This window comes from Clupea harengus, chromosome 5 (genome assembly GCF_900700415.2).
Source record: "Clupea harengus chromosome 5, Ch_v2.0.2, whole genome shotgun sequence".
Lineage (NCBI taxonomy): Eukaryota > Metazoa > Chordata > Actinopteri > Clupeiformes > Clupeidae > Clupea > Clupea harengus.
The window spans coordinates 8,168,083-8,192,047 of NC_045156.1; the positions used below are offsets into that span (position 1 = coordinate 8,168,083).

At 41.3% G+C, this 23,965-nt stretch overlaps 3 protein-coding genes across 5 annotated transcripts; 1 reads left to right on the top strand and 2 right to left on the bottom strand.

Moving 5' to 3' along the window:
• Window positions 1-319: 319 nt before the first annotated feature.
• On the bottom strand, window positions 320-8,455 carry LOC105903018. 2 transcript variants are annotated; one of them, XR_006152414.1, is made up of 9 exons: window positions 8,374-8,455; window positions 8,071-8,187; window positions 5,977-6,132; window positions 4,878-5,021; window positions 3,054-3,285; window positions 2,795-2,952; window positions 1,734-2,679; window positions 706-1,632; window positions 320-550 (listed from the first exon to the last, which is right to left on the bottom strand). XR_006152414.1 is itself a non-coding variant. In XM_031567571.1 (3 exons), the coding sequence occupies exons 1-3, from the start codon at window positions 2,170-2,172 to the stop codon at window positions 498-500; spliced, it is 1,419 nt and encodes a 472-aa protein (XP_031423431.1). In that variant the 5' UTR covers window positions 2,173-2,679; the 3' UTR covers window positions 320-497. The 2 variants fall into 2 exon arrangements, 1 of the variants encoding a protein (XP_031423431.1); XM_031567571.1 differs by lacking the exons at window positions 2,795-2,952; window positions 3,054-3,285; window positions 4,878-5,021; ... (1 more) ...; window positions 8,071-8,187; window positions 8,374-8,455.
• A 1,346-nt stretch (window positions 8,456-9,801) lies between these two features.
• nuf2 (UF2 component of NDC80 kinetochore complex) lies at window positions 9,802-18,299 on the bottom strand. 2 transcript variants are annotated; one of them, XM_031567572.2, is made up of 15 exons: window positions 18,222-18,299; window positions 17,499-17,664; window positions 16,529-16,662; window positions 15,871-15,945; window positions 15,616-15,692; window positions 15,385-15,446; window positions 15,023-15,120; window positions 14,549-14,622; window positions 13,768-13,861; window positions 13,569-13,631; window positions 13,207-13,344; window positions 12,694-12,834; window positions 12,202-12,377; window positions 10,135-10,270; window positions 9,802-9,910 (listed from the first exon to the last, which is right to left on the bottom strand). In XM_031567572.2, exons 3-15 carry the CDS (start codon window positions 16,655-16,657, stop codon window positions 9,803-9,805), a joined length of 1,371 nt encoding a protein of 456 aa, XP_031423432.1. In that variant the 5' UTR covers window positions 16,658-16,662; window positions 17,499-17,664; window positions 18,222-18,299; the 3' UTR covers window position 9,802. The 2 variants fall into 2 exon arrangements, with proteins under 2 accessions (XP_031423432.1, XP_012694030.2); XM_012838576.2 differs by lacking the exons at window positions 17,499-17,664; window positions 18,222-18,299 and adding an exon at window positions 17,409-17,479.
• rab43 (RAB43, member RAS oncogene family) lies at window positions 18,228-23,629 on the top strand. Its single transcript, XM_012838523.3, has 3 exons — window positions 18,228-18,580; window positions 19,978-20,161; window positions 20,624-23,629. Exons 1-3 carry the CDS (start codon window positions 18,392-18,394, stop codon window positions 20,875-20,877), a joined length of 627 nt encoding a protein of 208 aa, XP_012693977.1. The 5' UTR covers window positions 18,228-18,391; the 3' UTR covers window positions 20,878-23,629.
• Window positions 23,630-23,965: the final 336 nt, after the last annotated feature.

Sequence of the window (23,965 nt, forward strand, 5' to 3'; positions counted from 1 at the left end):
AACTGCCCGACTAAACATCCCCTAACAGGCTAAGTGCCCACTAGCAATACAGTAATGAGGATCAAGTTCACCCAAGTTCAGAAGGAAAGAAATCACATACTTCCACCTTGTTGTCACACTATTGGCTGCCATATTTCAAAAATGTAGATTAAAGAATATTTAATTGTTTTAATGTCCACTCTCCAAAATGTACCAGCAATTGTAAGTTAGCTTGGGTCTCTGGGAAAACTTGCCAAGGTATGTTTAAAACACTGTAGATGCCAGTGCATCCAAACTATTCAACATTCAACCTATGAAAAAAGCAACACAATCATGAGGACACAATCCAACTCAGTCTTTATTGACACACAACATTTATAAACGATACATTATCATAACAAACAGGACAGAATATACGTACGGTATAACAAAATACAAGGAAAGGTAACATCAGTAGCAAAACACGTATAGAATTTTGACTTTTGTGAATATATGCGTTGCCTTCGACGACGTGATTTTTATTGCATTTGTGGAACTGGTCCAGGCTGCTTAACAGGTGGTCTTACAGGGCCTGAAAGAGACGGCACATTTCAACTTGTTACACAACAAAACCTCTTCACCTAAAGATAACCATGTCATGGTGCTATCCGAAGTTACATTTTCAGAAGTCAGAACCTTACTTTTTAAAATTAACATCTGTACTTTAATCCATATTTAATCCAATACCTTTGAGTCTATTCCATCTATGTTCTCCATGGGGATTCTTGTTTCGGTCCTTGTCCCAATGTACCTCAGGTCTCTCTGATCTTGGATCATCCTTGTTAGTCGGCTGATTCAACAGTCTCTGCGCTGCAGCTACACTATCAGGTGGTCCTAGCAGGATGCAGTTTTGGGCAGACGCAGTAAGCATAAGTTTGTCATCCAAACGCAGAACTAACTCCAACGCCGCACTGGGCATAGGAACATTCACAATATCACTGGCACATTTTCTGAAAAGGTCGATGAATTCGTTAGTAGCATCTGTGCATGACTCGCTGGTGGCTCCACTGGTCTCCTCAACTGTAACACACACATCAGCTTTGATCGTCACTCCATGTTTCTCTTGAATGCGTTCTATTCCCTTCCTTTGCATCTGATTCAAGTACCAATACTGAAACAGTGGCATCCTCATAGGCTCTCTACTGGTCTTGGTATTTCTTGTTACTGGCTGTCCAATAACCTGCTGGAATTCCTTGTAGAATTCTTCCACCTCTTCAAAGGTCCCATTCCTGGTGCTGGGTGCTGACACTGGCACTGGACCCTCATCTGCTGACACTGGAGGCTCATCTACTGACACTGGACCCTCATCTGCTGACACTGGACCCTCATCTACTGACACTGGACCCTCATCTGCTGACACTGGACCCTCATCTACTGACACTGGACCCTCATCTGCTGACACTGGACCCTCATCTACTGACACTGGACCCTCATCTGCTGACACTGGAGGCTCATCTACTGACACGGGACCCTCATCTGCTGACACTGGACCCTCATCTACTGACACTGGAGACTCATCTATTGGCACTGTGGTTCTGAAGTGCACAGTGGCTTTTTCATCTCTATCCTTGAATTTCAGTGGTGCTGACTTCATGTTCAACAGCGTTTCACAGGCTGAAATAAATTATTAAATTATTAATATATGTGACCCTATGACAACAGAACAATGACATACTCAGAATATAAAACCACTGGACAAGAGCATCTTTTCTTACCTGATGAAGGGCTTATTATAATCTTGGCTAAAAATGGAGCTTCCAAAATATCTAGATTGCAAACCTCAATCCCCTCAAAGTCTCTGTTGAAGAATGTCTGCAGGGTCTTCCTAACCATTTCCGCCCATTTTGGTGGCTGTTCTTTTCCTTCCCATTCTATTTCCACAAGGACTGCTGCAACATCCTGGGGTTTAGACGGCTGCTGGTTTTGCAGCTCATCCTCTGATGGTTTCTGTTTGCAGTTCATCTCAATAGCTTCGGGTCCAGTCCATCTAGTTTCTCCATGGGGATTCTTGTTTCGGTCCTTGTCCCAATGTACCTCAGGTCTCTCTGATCTTGGATCATCCTTGTTAGCCGGCTGATTCAACAGTCTATGCACTGCAACTACACTATCAGGTGGTCCTAGCAGGATGCAGTTTTGGGCAGATGCAGTAAGCATGAGTTTGTCATCCAAACGCTAAACCAACTCCAACGCCGCACTGGGCACAGGAACATTCACAATATTACTGGCACATTTTCTGAACAGGTCGATGAATTCGTTGGTAGCATCTGTGCATGACTCGCTGGTGGCTCCACTGATCTCCTCAACTGTAACACACACATCAGCTTTGATTGCCACTCCATGTTTGTCTTGAATGCGTTCTATTTCCATCCTTTGCATCTGATTCAAGTACCAATACTGAAACAGTGGCACCCTCATAGGCTCTCTACTGGTCTCCATCTGGTTGGGGTTGGTGTGTTTAAACACAGTGTTGGTATTTCTTGTTACTGGCTGTCCAATAACTTGGTTGAATTCCTTGTAAAAAATTTCCACTTCTTCAAAGGTCCCATTCACTGTGAGAGTATGACTCCCTGTTTTGTGTTGTTCAAATATGCACAGGAGTTTCTTCTCAAGCTGAATTTCAAACTTCCGGACATCCACAACAGCACTCACGGTCATTGGGATCTGTAAAAAAAAAAAAGCTGTTTTTATCCAGTTCTGTGTTTCAAAAAACAGAAATGCAGTGATATTAATTGTTATTAATTGCAATTATATTAACTGAATTAATTTGTAAACATGCCTCTTGTGTTTTTTGCACAGAACTTCCATATTTGTGTATGGGTGCTGACACTGGAGGCTCATCTATTGGCACTGTGGTTCTGAAGTGCACAGTGGCTTTTTCATCTCTATCCTTGAAATTCAGTGGTGCTGACTTCATGTTCAACAGCTTTTCACAGGCTGAAATAAATTATTCAACTATTAATATATGTGACTTTATGACAACAGACCAATGACATACCCAGAATATAAAACCACTGGACTAGTGCATCTTTTCTTACCTGATGAAGGGCTTATTATAATCTTGGCTGAAAATGGAGCGTCCAAAATATCTAGATTGCAGACCTCAATCCCCTTAAAGTCTCTGTTGAAGAATGTCTGCAGGGCCTTCCTAACCATTTTCGCCCATTTTGGTGGCTGTTCTTTTCCTTCCCCTTCTATTTCCACAAGGACTGCTGCAACATCCTGGGGTTTAGACGGCTGCTGGTTTTGCATCTCATCCTCTGATGGTTTCTATTTGAAAAAAAAGAATTAAGTTATTAAACATTCAAGAGGACCTGGGACCTGATCTGGTATATAGTGCCACACACCAGATTAACTAAACTAAGGGATGTATTTCATTCAAAAGCCCATCTGAGCTATTACCTCACATATAATTAAAGTAACACTATGCACAATTTTACACTTTTTGAGGTATGGTTTTATAGGCAACTAGATTTGGTACCATCCTCAAATTCATTTTGATAGCATATGGTCATGTGAAGGAAGGATAAACACCTGTGTCTTCCCCACTAGCCATCTAAGATATGCCCTATGTATTTCTGTGTTCCGGGCTGGAAAACCGTGCAAAAATGGAAGAAAAGCTTTCACACGCATGACATTGCCAGCTATACTGCCAAAAGAAACCAGTTAGTGTGTTGGCAAGCTTCTATCAGAGTCAGATGGGCTGTTGGCAAGGTTTTTGCAGGCCTTTTAGGTAGTTAGCTTACTAGTTTTGGAACAGAACTCCATATTGCTGCTTCAAACACTGACTATCAGTCTATGAGGGTTTATTATACACCTCATGTTCAAGTGATATTTGTCCTTTAATGTCATTGAAACCTATTTTTAGTGTCTGAGACTAACTGCAGGGAAATGTCAAGTTAATCTAAACTTGGATAACTTACTTGTGGTAGATCTGAGTCCAAGGCTCTACTTTCCACCAGAGATCGCCACTACGAACCTCAGACCAGACCTTGTGCTCTGGTCCTCCTCAACTAAGAAGGTGTACATCGTAGAGCTGACTGTGCCCTGGGAGGACGCTGTAGAGGAGGCCTACGAACGAAAGAGCCTTAAGTACGCTGAGCTGGCAGCTGATGCTGAAAAGCCAAAGTTTGCCCAGTGGAAGTCGGCTGCAGAGGCTTTGTGCGTAAGACAACTACCAGGCTGCTTAAGGATTTGGGAATTCGAGCCCAACGCCAAGCCATCAAAGCCCTCTCAAGCGCTGCTGAATGGGCAAGCCGGTGGCTGTGGGTGAAGAGGAGAGACGCCACCCGGGCCCCAAAATAGCATCTGTGGCGCAGAAGGGTTAAGGCAGAGGAGGGCACATCTGGGACGCCAGGTGTTGCCGATGAGCCCTCTGGAGGTGTTGTGGGCCTATCATCGAAACACTGGAGAAGGAGGGTGCCCACCTGATGACTCCAATGAGGCTTTTTGACCCTTTTGTCCCACAGACAGCACCATGACTCTTACCCGGAAACACCTTGCATGTCTGCTTCAACCCACTTCACATCTCAAGAGTGCAAATCAACCAGGGATTGTAAGACCTAGTCCTAAAACAGAACTGAACTTTGTAACATATTCTATACTGTATACTCCATAAAAGCACTATGCTGGAATTTAGCACTTTTTGAAGTGTGTTCATGTGAATAGTATGTGAAGGACAGATACATACACCTGTGAACAACCCATGCACTGTGTAATTATGTAGTGAGGGTCATTAAAAGTAAAAAAAGCTTTCACCACAGAACGGCACCAACTATATCGCCAAAAGCAGAGATCACATCACATCTATTTCCATCCCACTACTGGTCTACAGGTACAGGGAAGGAGGAGTCTTCTCTGACCGTTTCATCCTGGTCTTGGGACCTCAGGCGTGAGAGCTTCTGCTGTGACGTCGGGCCTTTAGCCCCATCACGCCATCCTCCTGGAAACCCCATCAGATTTCCTGCCGGTCCTGGAGCCTGGAATTGTTGCATTTGCGTCTGACCCCGAGTTTAACATTCAAAACACAGTATTAATGAAGAAGCCTTATATACAATTCATCTCTTGTACTTGTGGAAATAATGTTTTTCTACTGTCCCTGACAAATAAACAAATAAACATTAGAAACGGCATCAAATGTTGAGAGGTGCTTTTCAGATGCAGGGGCCTTAACGCATCTACTTGTACTAAAGTAGACCATTCAAATGGATTAACGTTTGGGGTTAATGCATGATAGTAATAATACATGGTGCAAAATACACTATGCATGAACTCATTTTGGCTTGTAGATATGTACCCACATTTTAACTGTCTGTGTACACTTAAAGCAAATTAGGTCAAATATGTTCTGCAGGTGCTTTATCAAAATGCCAAAAATGGATTTACTGGAAACTTGCTCTGGGTAGAAATAAGTCTTGAAATGCCTGCATGCCAATCTTGTGAACTAGATCACAACCAGATCATGACCACACGGCTGTAATAGCTGTAATTCTGTCTGCGCTGAGGGATAACTGGAATGTCCTTGGAACAAAATGCGCTGTTGCTGGAGGGTATAGATTGATTTAAAAACTAAAACTAATTATGAAACATGAATAAATATTAACTTTAAAGGGAAGACATACGACAAAGGTCTACAGAATGTATTATTATTATTATTCTCGTAAGCCTTCTAATATTTATTTTAACTCTTTTCTCAGGCTGAAAACTGCTAGTTCATAATATTCTTCAAACAATGTCCGGTTAATGTACATCACAGTGCTGTGCGACTTCCTGTTAATGTACATCAGAGTGCTGTGCTACTTCCTGTTAATGTACATCAGAGTGCTGTGCTACTTCCTGTTAATGTACATCACAGTGCTGTGCTATTTCCTGTTAATGTACATCACAGTGCTGTGCGACTTCCTGTTAATGTACATCACAGTGCTGTGCTACTTCCCAAACTACATCATTGTACTCACCTACCCCTGTATCTCCAATGGGCTGATCTCCAAGATGCTGTCATGTATAGGGTGCTGATGTATCTCCAATGGGCTGATGTCCAAGATGCTGTGATGTATTGGGTGCTGATGTATCTTTCAAAGGTTGCTCAGTTATGGCCGTTGCATATGTGGGAATACCCTGAGAGAGTAAAGGATGGAAGTGCTGCAAGTTTATAGCTGTGACTTTCAGGTGATCAATGGAATTCATGGGAAGTCAAGGCACAGAAAGGCCATTTGATATGGCTTCCTCATGTAACCCTGTGTCCACAGAGAGACTCTGGGTAGACACTATTATCAACTAAACTACTATATCTGTCATTAGGTTCACTCAGAGGTATCTTATCTCTAGGTTCTATCTCTAGGAGGACTGCAGTAGTGCTTAATTACATTAAGATATCCACCCAAACCCACAATAACAACAGCAAACCAATCAGATGAGTATGAAAAGAGTATGAAATTATATTTATAAAAATATCAGTACATCATATGTAATTCCAGGATGAAGGGGAAGGAAGATAAATGCTACTTCTAACAGTGTGTAAGATACTAGTGTGTGTGTGTGTTATATTTCACTATATGTTTAAATTTATCTAAAAGTAATCTAGGGGGATGCTGATAAGGATATTTTGTTGCTCAAGGTTAAATGTTAAGTTAAATGATCTATAACATTCAGTGTGGTATAGTATCTATCTAAAAATATGTAACCTTAACTACCACTAATAAAAACAGGTGGCATATTCTATTCAATGCAGTTAATTCAATACAATACAAAGCACAACATTTCAATACAATACATATGATATATACAAATAATCTTGGATCCAACACCAAAACAAACGTGAGATCTCATAAAAAAAAGAAAGCTCGAGCTGATGTCAATATTGAAAGGAGAGGGGGAATATCTGTGTGATCAAAATGTCCCGTCCTACCACGCTCCTGCGTGGGATGGTCCAGGGGAGAACGCTATACTGTTTCGCGGGAATCAGTCACTCCATGGGACGCAGGCTAGCGCAGAAGAATGGAACACTCGGATCTTCACAATGACCGTTGATGCGGCATTCAGGGGTGGGGGAAAAAAACAGCCTGTACACACGTGTGTGGCGATTAGCAAATTTACATTTTTAGAACTTCATCGTTCACACTAGGACTAAATAGTTCATTGCCCATGTCATCACTTCGTAATTTTAACATACAGTGTATATTAATGTGAAAAGACACAGGTATTTCTCTCCTTCATTTACATATAGGAGACCTAGCTTTTTCGCGGTCAGCACCATAGCCATGTGGCTAACACAGTTAGCTTACATGCACATAAAACACAGTAATCACACAAGTTTAACAAATTACATAACAGGGAACATCACACTTATAGTGTATAGTATTAGTTGTCAACTATCCTGACTGGTTTAAATTACTATTAACAGGTAATCTACCGTGAACATTTAACTAAGTGTCAACGTTTTCACATCATAGCTAGACAACGTCAACTCACCAGGATAAGTTCAAAATAAACGTAATCTTCATGTAGTCAGTCTACTTATATTCTAAAGTTCTATGTTATATCTAAGCCACTTTTTTGTTATTTGATCTTATCAAATATCCCGATCTTGACTCTGTGTGTACGTGTCTCTGGGTTGATGGTGCGAGTGTGGGAACGCAAAAGGAAGGGAAAATGTATCGTTCTCCCTTAGAGGGGAGGGCTTAGGGAGTGTCTCACAATACCCAGTACTAATTCTAATGTGAATAGAGTTAGGGTTCATCCACTTCTAGCAAGTGAAACTAACGAGGGTTACACTCACATTGATGAGTACTGCCATGTTTTCATGACTAAAACCATTACTTAGAGCAGGCATGTCTCACTCTAAACCTTAGCTGTAATTAAACACATTTCAGACAAATATTCTTATACTATCCTTATACTAACCTGCACAGCATGATTACTCAATTTGGGTTTGCTACAGCAGGTCTGGGATTGTGCAGGGCTATAGGCACCCCACACAGAGCTGTCTCAACAAACTGATAAGACTTCTGGCACCCCCTGAACATACAACATCTATACAAAAATAAATTATTTTACCTCAGGGTATGTAGCATTTTTGGGTTAATCGCTGTGATTCTGTGTCTGTGTTGCTGTCCTATCTACAAACACAGAGGAGGCTCCTGTGGCGAGGAGTGTCCCTGTGGTGGAGACCTGCTGGAGAATGAAATGGTAATGCTAAGCATCAATAGAATTTAGAGACTAAAGGTAATTATTACTGTTCTGGAGCCTTAAAGTTAGGTGTCCTCTCTGGCACCTTATAAATAAAATAAACCATTTTAAATGTGTATCAATTTCTACATCATATCTGCACACATTTTTTTTTTGACAATGTGGACCAACCTGGTCAGTTGGGCCGGCAGGACTGACCATGTCCTCCATAGACCTATATATGTCTATGTTGTCCTCATCAACACCCATCTCCACGTCCTATAGTTAGAAGAGAGAAATGATAGACTGTTAACCTGTGCCACACTGACCCCTGTTGGCAGTCCTGCTGTGAGATTGGACTATAGGATCTTGTTGTTATCCCAAGTTTCTTATTTTTAGTTTTTTTTTAATGACTGCCTTTCATAACTAGGCTACTCACATTGAAGCCGCACCCGTAAGCAATGTCCATTGGTGGCACTCCATCCATTTATAACTTGTGTTCCAACCTATGCGGAGAATATATTTAAATGTCGTAGTTTTAGCAGTATTCTTTTCCTTCTCTTCTGGAAGTGTCCTGTAACATCATATTTCACTGTCCAATAGACATTTTTTAACTTAAATGTTGTATTTTTGTCACATTTAAGTGAACACATGACATCGTGTTAGCCTACTAAATTCTGCACACTATACAACCTTTATTCTGTCGATATTCCTCATACAAGTGACAATTGTTCACAAATGTGAATTCAGCTGCGCAAAACTGCGCAGACTAATCGATTTCGTTTCGGTGGCTGAATCAAGCGACGAGGTTAAGGTCATTCTGACTACAATCCTGAGAAACAAATTGTTTTAATCCGTCTGCCTCTGACCATTATAGCCTAAATTAAGTGTAAGCTTTATGACGTTTTCGTCAGGATACTAGCTATGTTAGAGTTGCATGGTAGCCCATATCTTAGCCCAACTAAGCAGTTGGCTACTTTCGGTGATTATTATTGACTTTCAGGACAGAGCAGTTCAAAGACAGGCAGCCTACATAACTCCAAACTCGGGTTATTTAGAACAAGGTCACAAAAGTCAAGAAATGTACTTACTCTTCTTCTTTCTTAGGTGTCTCAATGTTGTCAGGTTCGGGCTCTTTTGATTCTTACACCTTAGTTACACCGTATTTGTTCATTGAAAACGAAAGGTTGGTCACAATGTTTCAGAGAATTTCTAATAGGGGAGCTCTGAAAGATTTCCCAAAATAACCACTAGATGATTCAAGGTATTATTTTAATTCAATTATATAGCGCCAAAACAATAAAATTGTCTCAAGGCGCTTTACAGAGCGCAATACAGAGCAATATTTCATTTTTTTTAACGTCCACTCTTCAGAGCTGACTGGTAATAAATATACCTGCAAAAAAAAAAAAAAAAAAAAAAAAATGCTAATGTATGCTTACAACACTGTAGAGGCCAGTGCATCCAAAATATTCAACATTCAACCTATGAAATAAGCAACACAATCACGATGACACAGTCCAACTCAGTCTTTTGACACACAACATGTATACATTATCATAAGAAACAGGACAGAATATATAACAAAATACAAGGAAAGGTAAAATCAGTAGAAACACGTCTAGAAATGTGGCTTTATTTTGTGAATATATGCGTTGCCCTCGACGACGTGATTTTCAATGCGCTTGTGGAACTGATCCAGGCTGCTTAACAGGTGGTCGTACATGGCCTGAAAGAAATCGCACATTTCAACTTGTTACACAACAAACTTCTTCACCTAAAGATAACCATTACATGGTGCTATTCAAAGAACTTTAAAATCTCAGAAGTCAGAACTTTCATATTTAATATTAACATCTGTACTTCAATCCATATTTTAATGTCAGTAGTGTGGTGGTGTGTCATGACAGAATACACTGCCACCTAGTGGTTTGCAGAGGTAGTGCATGGTACCTGTGCCTTCTCAATCTCCTGGTTGCAGGTGTCCCTCATGACCTGCATCTTGGTCCTGAACTGCTGGGTTTCCCTCCTCAGGTCGGCGATCAGCTCCACCACCTCCTCACGCTTCAGATGGACCCGGTCATACTCCCTGCAGGATGGAGGGAACGGGCAGGTCATCACATGGCCGAGGCACAGGAGGAGGACATGTGGAAATCCAAAAAAGAAGAGAATAGAATAGAATAGAATATATTTATTTGTCATTGCACAAGTACAACGAAATTGAGGTAGCAGCTCTCAGACACAAAAACAATAAAAATATAGATTGAACATATATATATATATACATATTTACACTATAAAAACACAAGACATATAACACAACAGAGAGACAAATACAGGTCAGTTTTGTGCATTGTTAAGTGCTATGATGGCTCTGGGATAGAAGCTGTTTCTCAGCCTGTCTGTTTTTGCTATGATGGTCCTAAAGCGTCTCCCTGAGGGCAACAGTTCAAATAGGTGGTTCAAACCAGGGTGTGTTGAGTCTGAGGATACTGTGGGCTTTTCTGAGGCAGCGTGTTTTATAAATGTCCTCAAGAGGTGGAAGAGAGCAGCCAATTACTTTTTGCGCTGTGTTAATGACCCTCTGGAGTACCTTTCTTTCTGCTGCCGTGCAGCTGGCAAACCACAGCGAGATGCCATAGCTTAGCACTGACTCCACAGAGCAGCGGTAAAAGGACACTAACAGTTTCTTTTTTAATTTGTTCTTCCTGAGTAACCTCAGGAAATACAGCCTCTGTTGTGCCTTTTTCAGCAGTGCAATGGTGTTTCTGGTCCAGGAAAGGTCCTGCTCGATGTGAGTGCCCAGGAAGCTGAAGTCTGATACCCTCTCCACTCTCTCCCCATTGATGGCAATAGGCTGCATGTCCGATTTTTTCCTCCTATAGTCGACTATCAGCTCTTTTGTCTTGGAGGTGTTGAGGACAAGATTGTTCAAGGTGCACCATGTCGACAGCCTTTGCACCTCCTCCCTGTATGCAGTCTCATCTCCTCCTGAGATGAGCCCCACCACGGTTGTATCATCTGCAAACTTAATGATGGCATTGCTCGGGTGGGTGGGAGTGCAGTCATGGGTATAGATGGTGTAGAGTAGGGGGCTCAACACGCAGCCCTGCGGTGAGCCGATGCTGATGCTGAGAGCTGAGGAGAGATGGGATCCTACTCTAACCCTCTGGGAGCGGTCTGTCAGGAAATTTCTGATCCAGTAGCAGATTTGCTGTGAGAGCCCTAAGTCCATTAGTTTGGTGACCAGTCTGCTTGGTATGATCGTGTTGAAAGCAGAGCTGAAGTCTATGAAGAGCAGCCTGGCGTAATTCCCTCTCTGTTCCACGTGTGTAAGTGTGGTGTGGAGAGCCGTGGCAATAGCATCTTCTGTAGCCCTGTTTGCTCTGTATGCAAACTGGTGGGAGTCAAAAGTGGGTGGCAGGCTTGTTGTGATGTGACTCCGGACCAGTTTCTCAAAACACTTCATGATGATAGGTGTCAGTGCCACTGGTCGGTAGTCGTTAGGAGCCCATCACAACAGTGCTTTCACCCGAAGACACTTTGTGACGGAGTGCCGTCACTACGGTTGGGTTTCCTGATTCCTGCTCTACATGTGTGCCATTAGGTGTCTAGCCTTTACATCCATTCTTTGCCTTTTCTTTCTTTCCAATCAGACCAACCAGTCATACATAAAACACACAGATCTAGGGGGCGGGCACTGTGGCGCAAGCAGTAGCCCCAACCATATACGGGCTTGAACGCCCACGGGGACACGGGTTCGAATCCAACCCACTGTCATTTCCCGATCCCACTCTCTACCTCTTCTCTCCATCTCTTTTCCTGTCCAAACCTTCACTGTCCTATCGATTAAAGACAAAATGCCCAGAAACAAATCTTAAAAAAAAAAAAAAAAAACACAGATCTGACAGCTTATGAGCAGGCAGGCTCTACTGTTGTTGTTGTTGTTGTTGCTTCCGATGTGCGCAACAAAAAGAGCACCTGCCGTCAGTGGTTTCTACTCGGCACAACAGTCCTCACCCCATGACGTCGCGAAGGTGGTGGTCCTTCATCTCCTTCTTCTTCTGCCGGCGGATGTGCTGCTTCGACTCCTTGTCCTGTTTCATGGCTTGCGCCCTCTTCAGCTGCGCCTCCTCCATGCCCACGGCCTTCATCTCCTTCAGACACCGCTCGTACTCAGACGCCAGCTGCTGAATCTGTGTACGCGCACACACACACACACACACACACACACACACGACTGGTGAAGGTCTTATTTGTTACCGACCTGGCAAATACATAAAGGGCAGCTCACACAAGCTCTGTATTACAAGTAGCTTGAAGACAATTTGGTAAGCAAGTTGTATACAAGCTCAAGTCAAAATCACACCCAGTTGAATCCACTAGCTGCATGAACGGCACGCAGCTCCACCTCACACTGAAATCCAGAGGAGATGCCTTTAGATCACACAGACATGGGGTCCCCTGGGAGGCATGGGGTCCCCTAGGAGGCATGGGCGAGTCGGCACTCACCTCCTCCTGCTGGCGGTGGGCCTTGGTCATGCTGGTCTGGAGGTCCTGCAGCAGTTTGTACAGGAGCTGGAGCTCCACTTCGCTCTGCTGCACCGCCTGCACATTGATCTGCCTCTCCACCAGCCTCTCATCCGCCAGCTCCTACACACACACACACACACACACACACACACACACACACACACACACACACACACACACACACACACACACACACACACACACACAAGTGAGGCTGTCATTATTTGACTGACAATATAAACTAAATTCAATAGCCGGAGGGATTCATGCCATTGCGTCCAACGTTTTGAACAATTAGAATGTAATAGTAACTTAATTTCAATGTGAGAAATTAATTTACCCAGACACTGACACAGAGCACATTTATAGGAGTTCTGATTTAGTTTTTAACAAGTCATAAGGTGATATATAAATATACAATAAATATACATTATATATATATGTTTATATGCAAATTGTAGCCACACATTGAATCGCCTCGTGGCCACGTACTTTAGAGTTTTTGATGGTTTTGATGTTCTCCTTCATCTTCGTCATCTCGTTCTTGAGCTCCTCGGGCGACTCCACGATCTGAGACTTGAGCCTGCTGATCGCCTCTTTGAGGGCACTCGCATCGGTCTTCAGCTGACTCTGTCCAGGAAGGATGAGAACGGTGCTAGTGAGAACGAGACAGCTCCCTGACAGCAAGTACACACTGCACTGCTGTTTTGATTTCTGTACAGTGATGTGATTCAGACAGTGGCTGACTGTTACAGATTGGACCTGGGAGGAATCTGGTCCACATCCAGGCCCGATCTGTTTTGGGGTCAGCTGCTATGTGGGGAGTTAGGCTCGCTTGCATTCGGAAAACTAACCAGTTTCTGCATCCGCTCGATACTTTCATTCTTTCCTTCGCTGACTTCAGCCTTTAGGTTATTCTGTTGGATGGGGCAAGAAAAGAGAGATATTATCAACATGTATGTGTGCAGGATAATGGTGGTGTCTTCACAGTGTGTGTGTGAGAGAATAGGCTACACATGAAACATAAAAATGGCGTGCGTGCTCCCTTCTTACCACTTCCTGGTACGCCTGTGACGTACTCTCGTGTAGTTCAGCCAGAGCTTTGTCCAGCTGTTTGGCTTCGGCCTGCTGTTCCGGAGGGATGGTCCTACATCAACAAGGGAAGGGAAAATCATTCTTAAATATCAACTGATAACACTAAAGCATGCAGTGGAGCGGCGCGCTCCCATGCATATTTCTGTGAGCGTGTAATAGGGCACTCATAATGCAGTGCATGTCACCCATCAATGTCTCATTATGTTTGAAATGTTCTTTTTCCGAGTGTACTTGTGTTCACTCAGCCTACGTTAACGTCAGTGTGGACTTCCGTTCCCATTTTTGTTTGTGTAAATGTCCCTGTCTGCTTTCCTTGTGTATTAGCCTCTGTCACCATTGCCCACTGTGTTGTGTCTGCGTGCAAGATCCCTTTAATAATAATAATTATAATTATAATAATTAATATTCAGTATTATGATACAAGTAGTGAAAAAAAAATTACCCACAGGAGAAAAGTTGAATTTTATTAAATGTTTTTTTTTTTTTTTTTTTTAAATCTACACCATTAGTAATAATGCACCATAGATAGCAACTACAATGCGGATGATACTAAGGTCGATGTATAAGTGGCCGTACCAGGACTAGCTATGGTTGTAGGCAGAGCCTTAGGAGTAACAACAGGGATAGTGAAAGTATTGGCAGTTGTAAGTGCTGAATAGTAGTATAGCAGGTACAAAAATATTTGTATATAAATAAAGACATAAAAAAAAAAAAAAAAGAAGTTAAAATAAACATTTACGTTAGCTCCTTTATTCGTTTCTCTGCATCCTTGATCCCATGTTTGCAGGCTTTCTGTCTGTCTAGGTTCTCCCGCTAAAACAGAGGAGTAACAGAACAGGGAAATCAGACCTTTAGTCAACATGATTTGTGCATTTCAATATGGCAATACAAGTTAGACAGTCTTGAAGGGTAACATATTTAACCTCTATAAAAAGATATATGAATGGAAATGTAGGCAAAAAAAAAAAAAAAAAGGTTTCTGGGAACAACCTTTTTGTACAAGATGCAGCAAAAGTAACAGGTAGGTTCCTATAGAGTAGTGTAAAACCTATGAGCAAAAGTAGCATGTAAAACTTATGAGCATTTTTTCTACAATCGCAAACTTAAATTATGATTAGGCTCTCCTCTTTTTCATGGATTTAGATCAGTCCTGACAGGATTCTCTCTCATAACCCATTACCGTACAGCAGAGTGGAACATTGCAAGGACTTACAAAGTTGTGCTGATGTGCTGCAGTCTCTTCCGTCCTCTGTTTCCTGAAGTGGAGGAAATTCATGATGCCACTCAGAACAGTGATTGTCTGTTTGGTCTCTACAATGCAAACACGTGAAATAGATTTATCACAACGTCATTAATGAATGAATTTTAAATAAATGAAAGTAGTCAAAGAAATTAAAGGTTTTCTCCTATGTACGTCGCTTTGGATAAACGCGTCTGCTAAATGACCAAATGTAAATGTAAAGTCCGCATAGATAAAGACTACATATGTGAAAACATGACATTGAAAAAATTATGAAATACTCTATTCTTATGGAAGAAATGAATGCCATGCCCTCACATTAGGATACTACTTACTAGGAGTTAGCAGATCACTGAGAGAAAAGTCATACACATGGCACATTGGCAGGAATTGGCGCCTGAAATGCAAAACAACTTTTTACATACCAGAAAAATAATGCAGACATGGAGAAGGAAAAACAGATCAAATCCAGATACTTAAAAATAATAATAATAAAAAGAATGCAACACCTATAAATTAGTAGTGGTGTATCTGATATATACTGTTTACACACAAACACATCTCACATGCGTAAGAAGAGATTCATGATGGGTGCCATCCCCTCATGCAGTAAAGGATACTGGATGTTTTCAGACAAAGGCACCTATAGGAAAGAAACAGAAAGATGTTAACAACTCAATTCCCCTGGTAGCTCCATGTCCCACTCATATGAACTCCTCAATCAATAACTTTCCCATTAAACCAGCAAACATGAAGCAAATGTTAACAAATGGTCAAATAGTCATGATGGCCCATGTAGGCTTAGCCCACTGAATACTCACCAGATAGAGGGATTCTGGCTTGATGCGTATCACCAGTTGCAGCACCCTCATGTATAGCCGCTGTATGACATCTGGCTGCAAAGATAGGTTCATCCATAAGTCACATTTGTAATGTTTACCTGACACGATCGAACATAAATAAAGCCACTAGGGGCATTTATCTGGGTTCAAGCAGAAAACTAAAAGTGCACCAAATTGGAGTGTTTAGACAGGTTAAGCAAGCAAAAGACGACAACTGGAATTCTGCAACAGGAACGCAGATATAATTTGTTCACTTAACAAATGTAACTGAGTAAAGACACTTCACATTTGAGTAGTTCTTGATATTGTTACGTGTCCTGCTATGGACAAATCCTCACAACATTTGGCAAGCGTCCAAAGACTGTGCTGGTGATTAAGCACCATTTTGGACTTATTAGATCAAAACAAAAATAAATAAAATTGGGTTGTACATTTTTAAAAATCCCAATTCTTCTAATGACCAATGATTTACACCAAACTTCATGAAATTCAGACTAACTAAACCCCCCCCCCCCCCATCAGTTAAGAATAATAAGAACAAAAGAAACACACTAGGGTACCAGCAGCAGCAATGCCAATAGTGCGCATAACTACATGACTATAATGGAAATGTGACTGATTTGAACGCTTTACTTACCTTAGGTGTTGGTGTTATATCACCTTTAGTGAAATGTTTGGCCTCTTGACCAATAAGTACCTCTGTACGGAAGAACTGGACTAGTGCATCCGGCTTGTAACCCGGGAATGTATTTGCGCTGTCCGACATCACCTCTGTGAGGGAAAACATTCAAAGGGAGGCCACATCAGTTCAAAGAAAAAGTGGCCCATTGAGTAAGTACCTAATTGAAGTTAGAAACAGCTTGGTTAAAGGGTGTAGTAAGTAGTATTTGTTGACAAAAAAATGAAACTGCTTCTGGACTGATTCAACTTTAAAGGCATGAGACAATAATATTACTGTGCACATTCCTGTACTTTTACCACTTTGTTTAAAGTCCTTTTCATTTATTTTTGCTTAGCCTACACTATAGCCTAAACTAAACAAATGCATACAAAAAAAAAAATACTCTAAAGCACCAACATGCAGACACAGGGAAAATCGTCAACTAAACAAAATTACTTTAATGTAAGGATAATTAGTCTGATAAAAAGAGTGCAAAAAAGGGATTGTTTTTTTTAGATGTTGTAGTGCATTCTTAGATTCCTGCTTGTGTTTGTTGTCACTTGGCACTGGGATCTTAAATACCTAAAAACGCCTTCATTGAAGACTCTAACTGCACAGTAAACAGAGGGAACAATCTTTGCACTTTGTCGTGATAATTACGTAAATAAAGGTGTATCAATATCGCAGATGTCAGAACATTTCCGATTGTTGACAATTGACAACAAGTCACTGAACCTCTGGCTAGCTACTTATTCGCTAGTTGTGAGCAACACTCCATTCGGAATTTGTGTCGGTTATGCTAGGTAGCGCCAGCTAATGTTTAGCATACACTCATTCGTCGACATTCTTAGCCTACCATCTATTTCAGCACAGGTCGTCATGGTCCAGAGACGTAAAAGCACGTTTACAAGAACAGTAAAAGCATACACGCAGAACAATACATTACCTGCAGCTTCTTCTTCGTCGCTTTTTATTTGCAGATTAATTCCTTACAGCTGGTAGTCCTCTAGAGAAAATTTGATTTTTGGCGCTTCTGTCGTCACTTCCCATTTGCTCCTTCTTTGGTACAGGTCTGGTACCAGACTCCACTATAGAATTATTACTGCTGACACCTAGCGTTTGTTTATGAGAAGGCAGTGAGATTCAGACAGGGCATAACATATTTTTTAAATATTTACTTATATCATATCCACTTACTCATGTCCAGTTATGTGCCTAGATGTTAATATATTTAATTGAAGAAATAACATCTAACTATGTTATAGAATTACTGTAATTGGAGTCTCCAATTACTGCAACTTGTCATCACTCTTACTCTTTTTAACAAAGCTTACGTTTAGTTCATTTAACTTTCGATTTTTCACTTTCTAACTTTCCATTAATCATTTTTCAATAATTTCCCAGTTTGGAGAGTTGAGACGATTGTTGTTGTTATTAATAAGCTTATGCAATCACGGACATTTCTAGTGCAGTACATTTTCCTTATCAGGACACGTAGACAGATAGATATTGTAACATGATATAAGGGCAACGGCCATAGCGGTCTCGGCCTACTTGAAACAATATATTTATTTAATTAGAACCCGTGCCATGAAAAAAATACTAACAAATTAGTAGAAATTATTAATGCTCCAATTTTAGAAAAGAGACAGGCACGGCGCTGGGATACCTCACAAATGTGCTGTCATTCGTCCCTTCCGCGTTGGCAATTTCGCAGGTGCTGCTTTATCCACGTCAGTTTTGCTTTTATAAACACAGAGCTTACGACCACAGAGACGGCACACATGCAATAGCCGTCGGACCCATATCCTAACAGACATTCTACGAGCTTTTGCAAACATGTCATTGCTTGATTCTGATGACAGCTATGACTTCGTCTTCAAAATAGTTTTAGTCGGAGACGTCGGTGTCGGCAAAACTTGTGTAGTGCAACGATTCAAGACTGGTATCTTCATCGAAAGACAGGGCAACACAATTGGAGTGGACTTTACCATGAAGACTGTGGACATTCAAGGAAAAAGAGTCAAGGTTTGTGGATCTCAGGAATAGCTTGCCCTTGATACCTCAATACTTTGTCTTGTGTTATTGTCTCTGATACCTGTAGGTAAGAGAGCTGATACATTGAGTAGACTGGAGACAATGTGTCTTTGTTTCTCAGAATCTGTATTATTAGCGTGTTACGCTCGAACTTTGTCCTGACTTAAATGTGAGGATTAGCCCATATGAAGCACTAGATAGGACAGGCTACATTGTTTTGAATGTGGGCAGCTGGTGTAAATACACAAACAAAATCTGTAAGAGCGGTAGACAATCATAGATTATGCAATTACCACATTAGGGTGCTTAAGATTGTAAATCCAAAGGGCTAAACGGGATATGCTGTCTACTTTCTTGCGGTATTCTTCGTCCAAAGTGAAGACGGAGGACACTGACTTATGTAAACACGTTTAGGCAATGGACCCTATCCTATGGTTTGAAAACGACAGCGTTGTTCCGTGTCATGATTTGTGGCAAAGTGTTAAACGTTTAAAAATGTATGGTTCAAGTTCTTCAGGTTCTGTATCATTCTAGGAATTATATGTAGCCTATTTTTCTGACCCTCTAGATGCAGACTTTGTCACATGATGTCAGTCCCTGGTGATTTCATTTATTTTTATTTTTTTTTACTGATCATTTGAAAGACTTTGCTAAATAATGAGGTCCAGAATATAAAACTATTGATTTTTATATGACTGGGTTTGGTGAAAGACTAAGTCAAATCTGAGCAGTCATTGTTAGATGTTCATGCCACAGCTATGCCACACTACATCTGACCTCTTTTGGAGCCGTGTCTATTTGTTTGCATGGCCTGTGTGTTTTTGGAAGTGTTGTGGGTTCTCATAAGCAGGGTGCCACTGCTAGGTTGAATTGTGATGAGTGTTAACGTTGAGCCCCCTAGCTGAGTCAGCTAACGTCAGCACTTTTTTTTTCAACCAGAGCCTGGCCTTGGTTAACTGGCCGGCTACCCCTGCTGTCAGCATGCCCACTGCTTTACCATAGCTTATGGATGATGACAGGGCAGGTTTCCATCAGTGTGAATCAGTTGTGTGGGGGGTCAATATGTTATATAGCCAATTCTACACATTCTATACCCAAAGCTATGAACCTCATCATGATCATGTAGTGTGTGTGTGTAGAAGTTATGATATGGTGTTGGCGGTTCTCACAGGTTAACACTACAAACAGTATGACACGAAACCATAAGTCTGTGTGTCTGCATGTCTGCAAGCTACACAATCACACACACGCACACACATTTTGTTTTATATGGGGTATGATCTGGTGTAGGCCTGTTCTCATAGTTGAACACTAAATACATAATGACATGTAACCATGAGTGTGTGTGCCTTGCTTAAAGTAATGTTAAGGCAACGTTGTGGCAACAGTTGCAGATCTGGGACACAGCAGGGCAGGAGCGCTTCCGCACCATCACGCAGAGCTACTACCGCAGCACCAACGGCGCCATCATCACCTACGACATCACCAAGAGGGCCTCCTTCCTGTCCGTGCCCAAGTGGATGGAGGACGTGAAGAAATACGGCGGCTCCAACATCGTCCCACTTTTAGTCGGTGAGTGGAGCTGGGCAGGGTTAGCGCTCAGGCTAAATATGAACTGTGGAGGAGGTGACACTGTCTTTCAAAAATGTCAGTCTTAATTCGGTCTTCATGGATTGTCTATGCTGCCCTAATTATCTAGCTCTGTGACTGGTGCCACAGTGTTGAAATTACTATTAATTTCACTCCATGATGAGTGCCCTCAGCTTTACTAGTAATTCTGTCAAATAATTAAAGAATAGCTTGTGTTAGAACGTAAGAGAAACACTGTCACTTAGGCAAATGAAAGTGTTAAATGGAGAGAATATGTGTTATTAGTGAAAATGAGTCTGTCCAGAAGAGTGACATGAAACCCTGGAAAATACTTGTACTTTCCGAACCTTTGGTAAACATGTTCTAATCACCTTGATCATGTCAGTGCAATGTCAATATTTTTAAAGGATGTCATTAACCCTGTTTGTGTCCTGTGTGGTTTAGGTAACAAATCCGACCTAAGCGACATGCGTGAAGTCCAACTCGCAGAGGCCCAGTCTATGGCTCACCAGTTGGACTTTATCACTGCCATTGAGACGTCAGCCAAGGATTCTACTAACGTGGAAGAGGCCTTCAACAAGATGGCCGCCGAACTCATTCTCAGACATGGGGGCCCCATGTTCAATGAGAACGTGACTGACAGCTTCAAGTTGAACAGCAAGGATGTGACTACAGAAGGCTGGGGCTGCAGCTGTTGATGCCCGAAATTTTTCATTATCCGTCTGGAAAGTTTTTTTTTTTTTTTTTTTGCTTTGCTGGTCTTTTAAGGCACACCATTCGAGTTCCTATAAGGGACATTTGTTTTTCTATTCTCCCAGGGACCAGTCCATAGTTTTTATTTTTAAATTTAGCAATAAATAGTTTTCACTGTTGAGGCAGATTGGTCACAGTGTGCCCTCAGAGAAAAGTCTTTCACCTGGACATGCACCGGAGAAGGAAAGAAGTTTCTAGATAAAGAGACGTTGCATGTGGACCTTCAACTCACAAGCCCTGACTGATGTGCAGGCATTTTGGCATGGAACGAAAAGGTCTTTTCAGAGGGTTCTTAAGCAAGTTTGAATCACATGTCTGGTAATGGGCTAGCCTAGCTAATGCATTCACATGTCTCTCTTATTGAATGCGGCCCCTACAGCACTGTCAGCCAGGGTTGCTGAAGTGCAGCAACTGCTGTTGCCTGAAGTAATGAAACCTCTTCAAAGGATTTTTGGTTTTTGCCACTGGTACTTTCACATTCTTTTTGTCGAAAGGAATGCTGATAAAAGATGAATACAACCTTGTAAACGTACTTTATAGACTTATGAGCTTGGTGTCATGTCATAGTGAGAATGCTAGACTGAGTGCATATTTACACAGCTATTGACAACAGTTATGGTCGTTGAAAGTCTCTTAGAAGCACTGTGGCACAGGTAAACTATTGCACACACTAGTTTATTGACACACTCCAGTAAAATGGGGCAATGTTTTTTTTTTTTTTGACCAGATATCCTTTTAGCTTTTTGTAAGGGGGGAAACAAAATGTCTGGTATAGCGTGACCAATAATGGAAATGTGTACTAGTATTACTATTAACTGGATTTTTACATCTCACAACAACAGAAACGGGGAAGACCACAACATCGTGTTTATCACAGTGCCAAAAAAAGTCTGTGATGGTAAGCCTGGCCGTTGCCAGGGGGACAGTTGAGTCTCTGGTTTATTGGCCTTCTGATTGGTGGCCTTTTAGCTTCTGCTGCTGTGGCCAGGATGTGATGTCACAAAGGCCCCACATGTCGCTCAGCTGGAGGGGAGCAGAGAGCCCTCTGCGCTTTGGTATTTGTGTATCTCTCTCTCTCTTTTTTTTTCACCCCCTGAGGATAGAGGGAGAGAGGGCTATGTGTTTGGATCAGCTGGACACCAGACATCCACACAGAAAGCACTACTGTACTGTTGCTTTCTGAACCAATGCTGTGAAGCTCCCTTGCTGGGCAGTGTTGTTTTTGGAGTGTGTGAAGGAAAAAGCCTCTCAAATAGTTTTTTTTTTATATATATTTATAACTGACGTGTAAATGTCAACTGACACTCCCCACCCCCCCACACACACACGTGCGCTTACAGAGAGATGGTGGAATGATTTGCCTCATATATAAGGTGTGTAGTTGGGTGTAAACTGTGGATGAGGAGAGAGACGATCATGTGGTTTGAGTGTGTTTTTATTTTTTTTATTTTATAAAATGGATGTATTCATGGGCAAAGAGCAGCCATATTGTTTATTTAGCTGAAAGTGCAATGACGTTTGTCTAAGCAGACATGGAGAGATTATGTGCATCAGAGCCTCTGGACTATTCCCCATCTTCTCCTAATAAGCTGTAATAGAGTTTGACAACCAGATGTCCATTTTATTTCCAGGGACAGTCCCGTGTTTCAGTAGTGTCCCAACATGTTTTGAAATGCTAGATGTGTCACATTTCCAAGGCAATATTTTACAGCATAGTGTGTGTGTGTGCGCGTGCGTGTGCATGTGTGCGATTTTTAAGTATGGAACAAAAAAATTGATGTGAGTGAGAGCTACAGCGTACATTGTAAAATAGTGGATTTGGTCATCGTAGTTTGAGTTTGAGAGGCTGAGGAATTTAGAAAGATGGGCTACATGGCAGATATGTCAGCAGAGGGGTGTTGTTACAAACCTTAATCACGCTCATCTGAAAGTTAAGACTGCAGGCCACCGATTCGGCTTTGGCTCTCTTCAATGACTTGGTGTCGTTTTTGGCAAGCAGAGGCATTATTGAAGCACTTCTTTTTCAGTGTTAACCTAAAGCCATGTTGAAACTGCAGTGATCCATCTTCAGCCTTGAAAGGATTGCCACACTCAGTACTACGCTCATCACTCACTGGAAGGTGCAACTCTGTTTAGGTACCTTTTACGTCATTATATTTAGTCAATTAGGCCTATGTAGGTAACCAGGATTTTATTGGATATTTTTTACAAATTAGTTATTTGAAAAGCACATATTCAGGTACTGTAATTTAGTAACATTTAGACAGAACTTAGTACAATTTTGAATGTTTCCAGTGGTGGGTGAAAAAGGCATTTGTGAATTATTGATTTTTATAGTGACCTTCAAAGATTTATATTGACTTTTGGTATAAAGTTGGAACTGAAATGTTTTTAATTGATAATGTCTTATGACTGAAGGACACGTCTCTTGGATGCTACGTACATGCCTGGGATGTGACCTTGGTTGAATGTATCTGATGGTTGGTTATAGCGGATTTTAGAGTGCCTTAAAATAAATTTGATATCAATAGAAAAAATGACTAGCAATAGCCATGACATGTTACTATGCATTTTATGATAATACTTTGACACAAGTTATTGTATTGAATTCTGTTTGTAATCCTTTGTTTTCTGAGTAATTTGATGCTCTAAATGATCTGTTCATATTGAATAAAACATATATAAATATAAATACTTGCCATGTTTTGAGACTTGGTGTGTCGTAGGATACTGCCCTGCCTGTAAAGACAACTGAAATGACACTAGACATGTTTGGAATGCTGAAATTCCTAAATTCTGGAATTTGTACATTCTGAAACATGAATATATAACTGGACATGAGTTCTAACCTATGGGAAGTTGATGATGACTGAAGGATGATGGAATGCATCATAATTGGATGTTTTGACCTTTTATGTGAGAAAATGAGACGGTGGACACACTGACCAATAACAGACTGATGACAAACACGCACATCTGAATGATACACTCTTTTATTAACAATATCTGATTAAACTTCTGGAAATGTTTTTT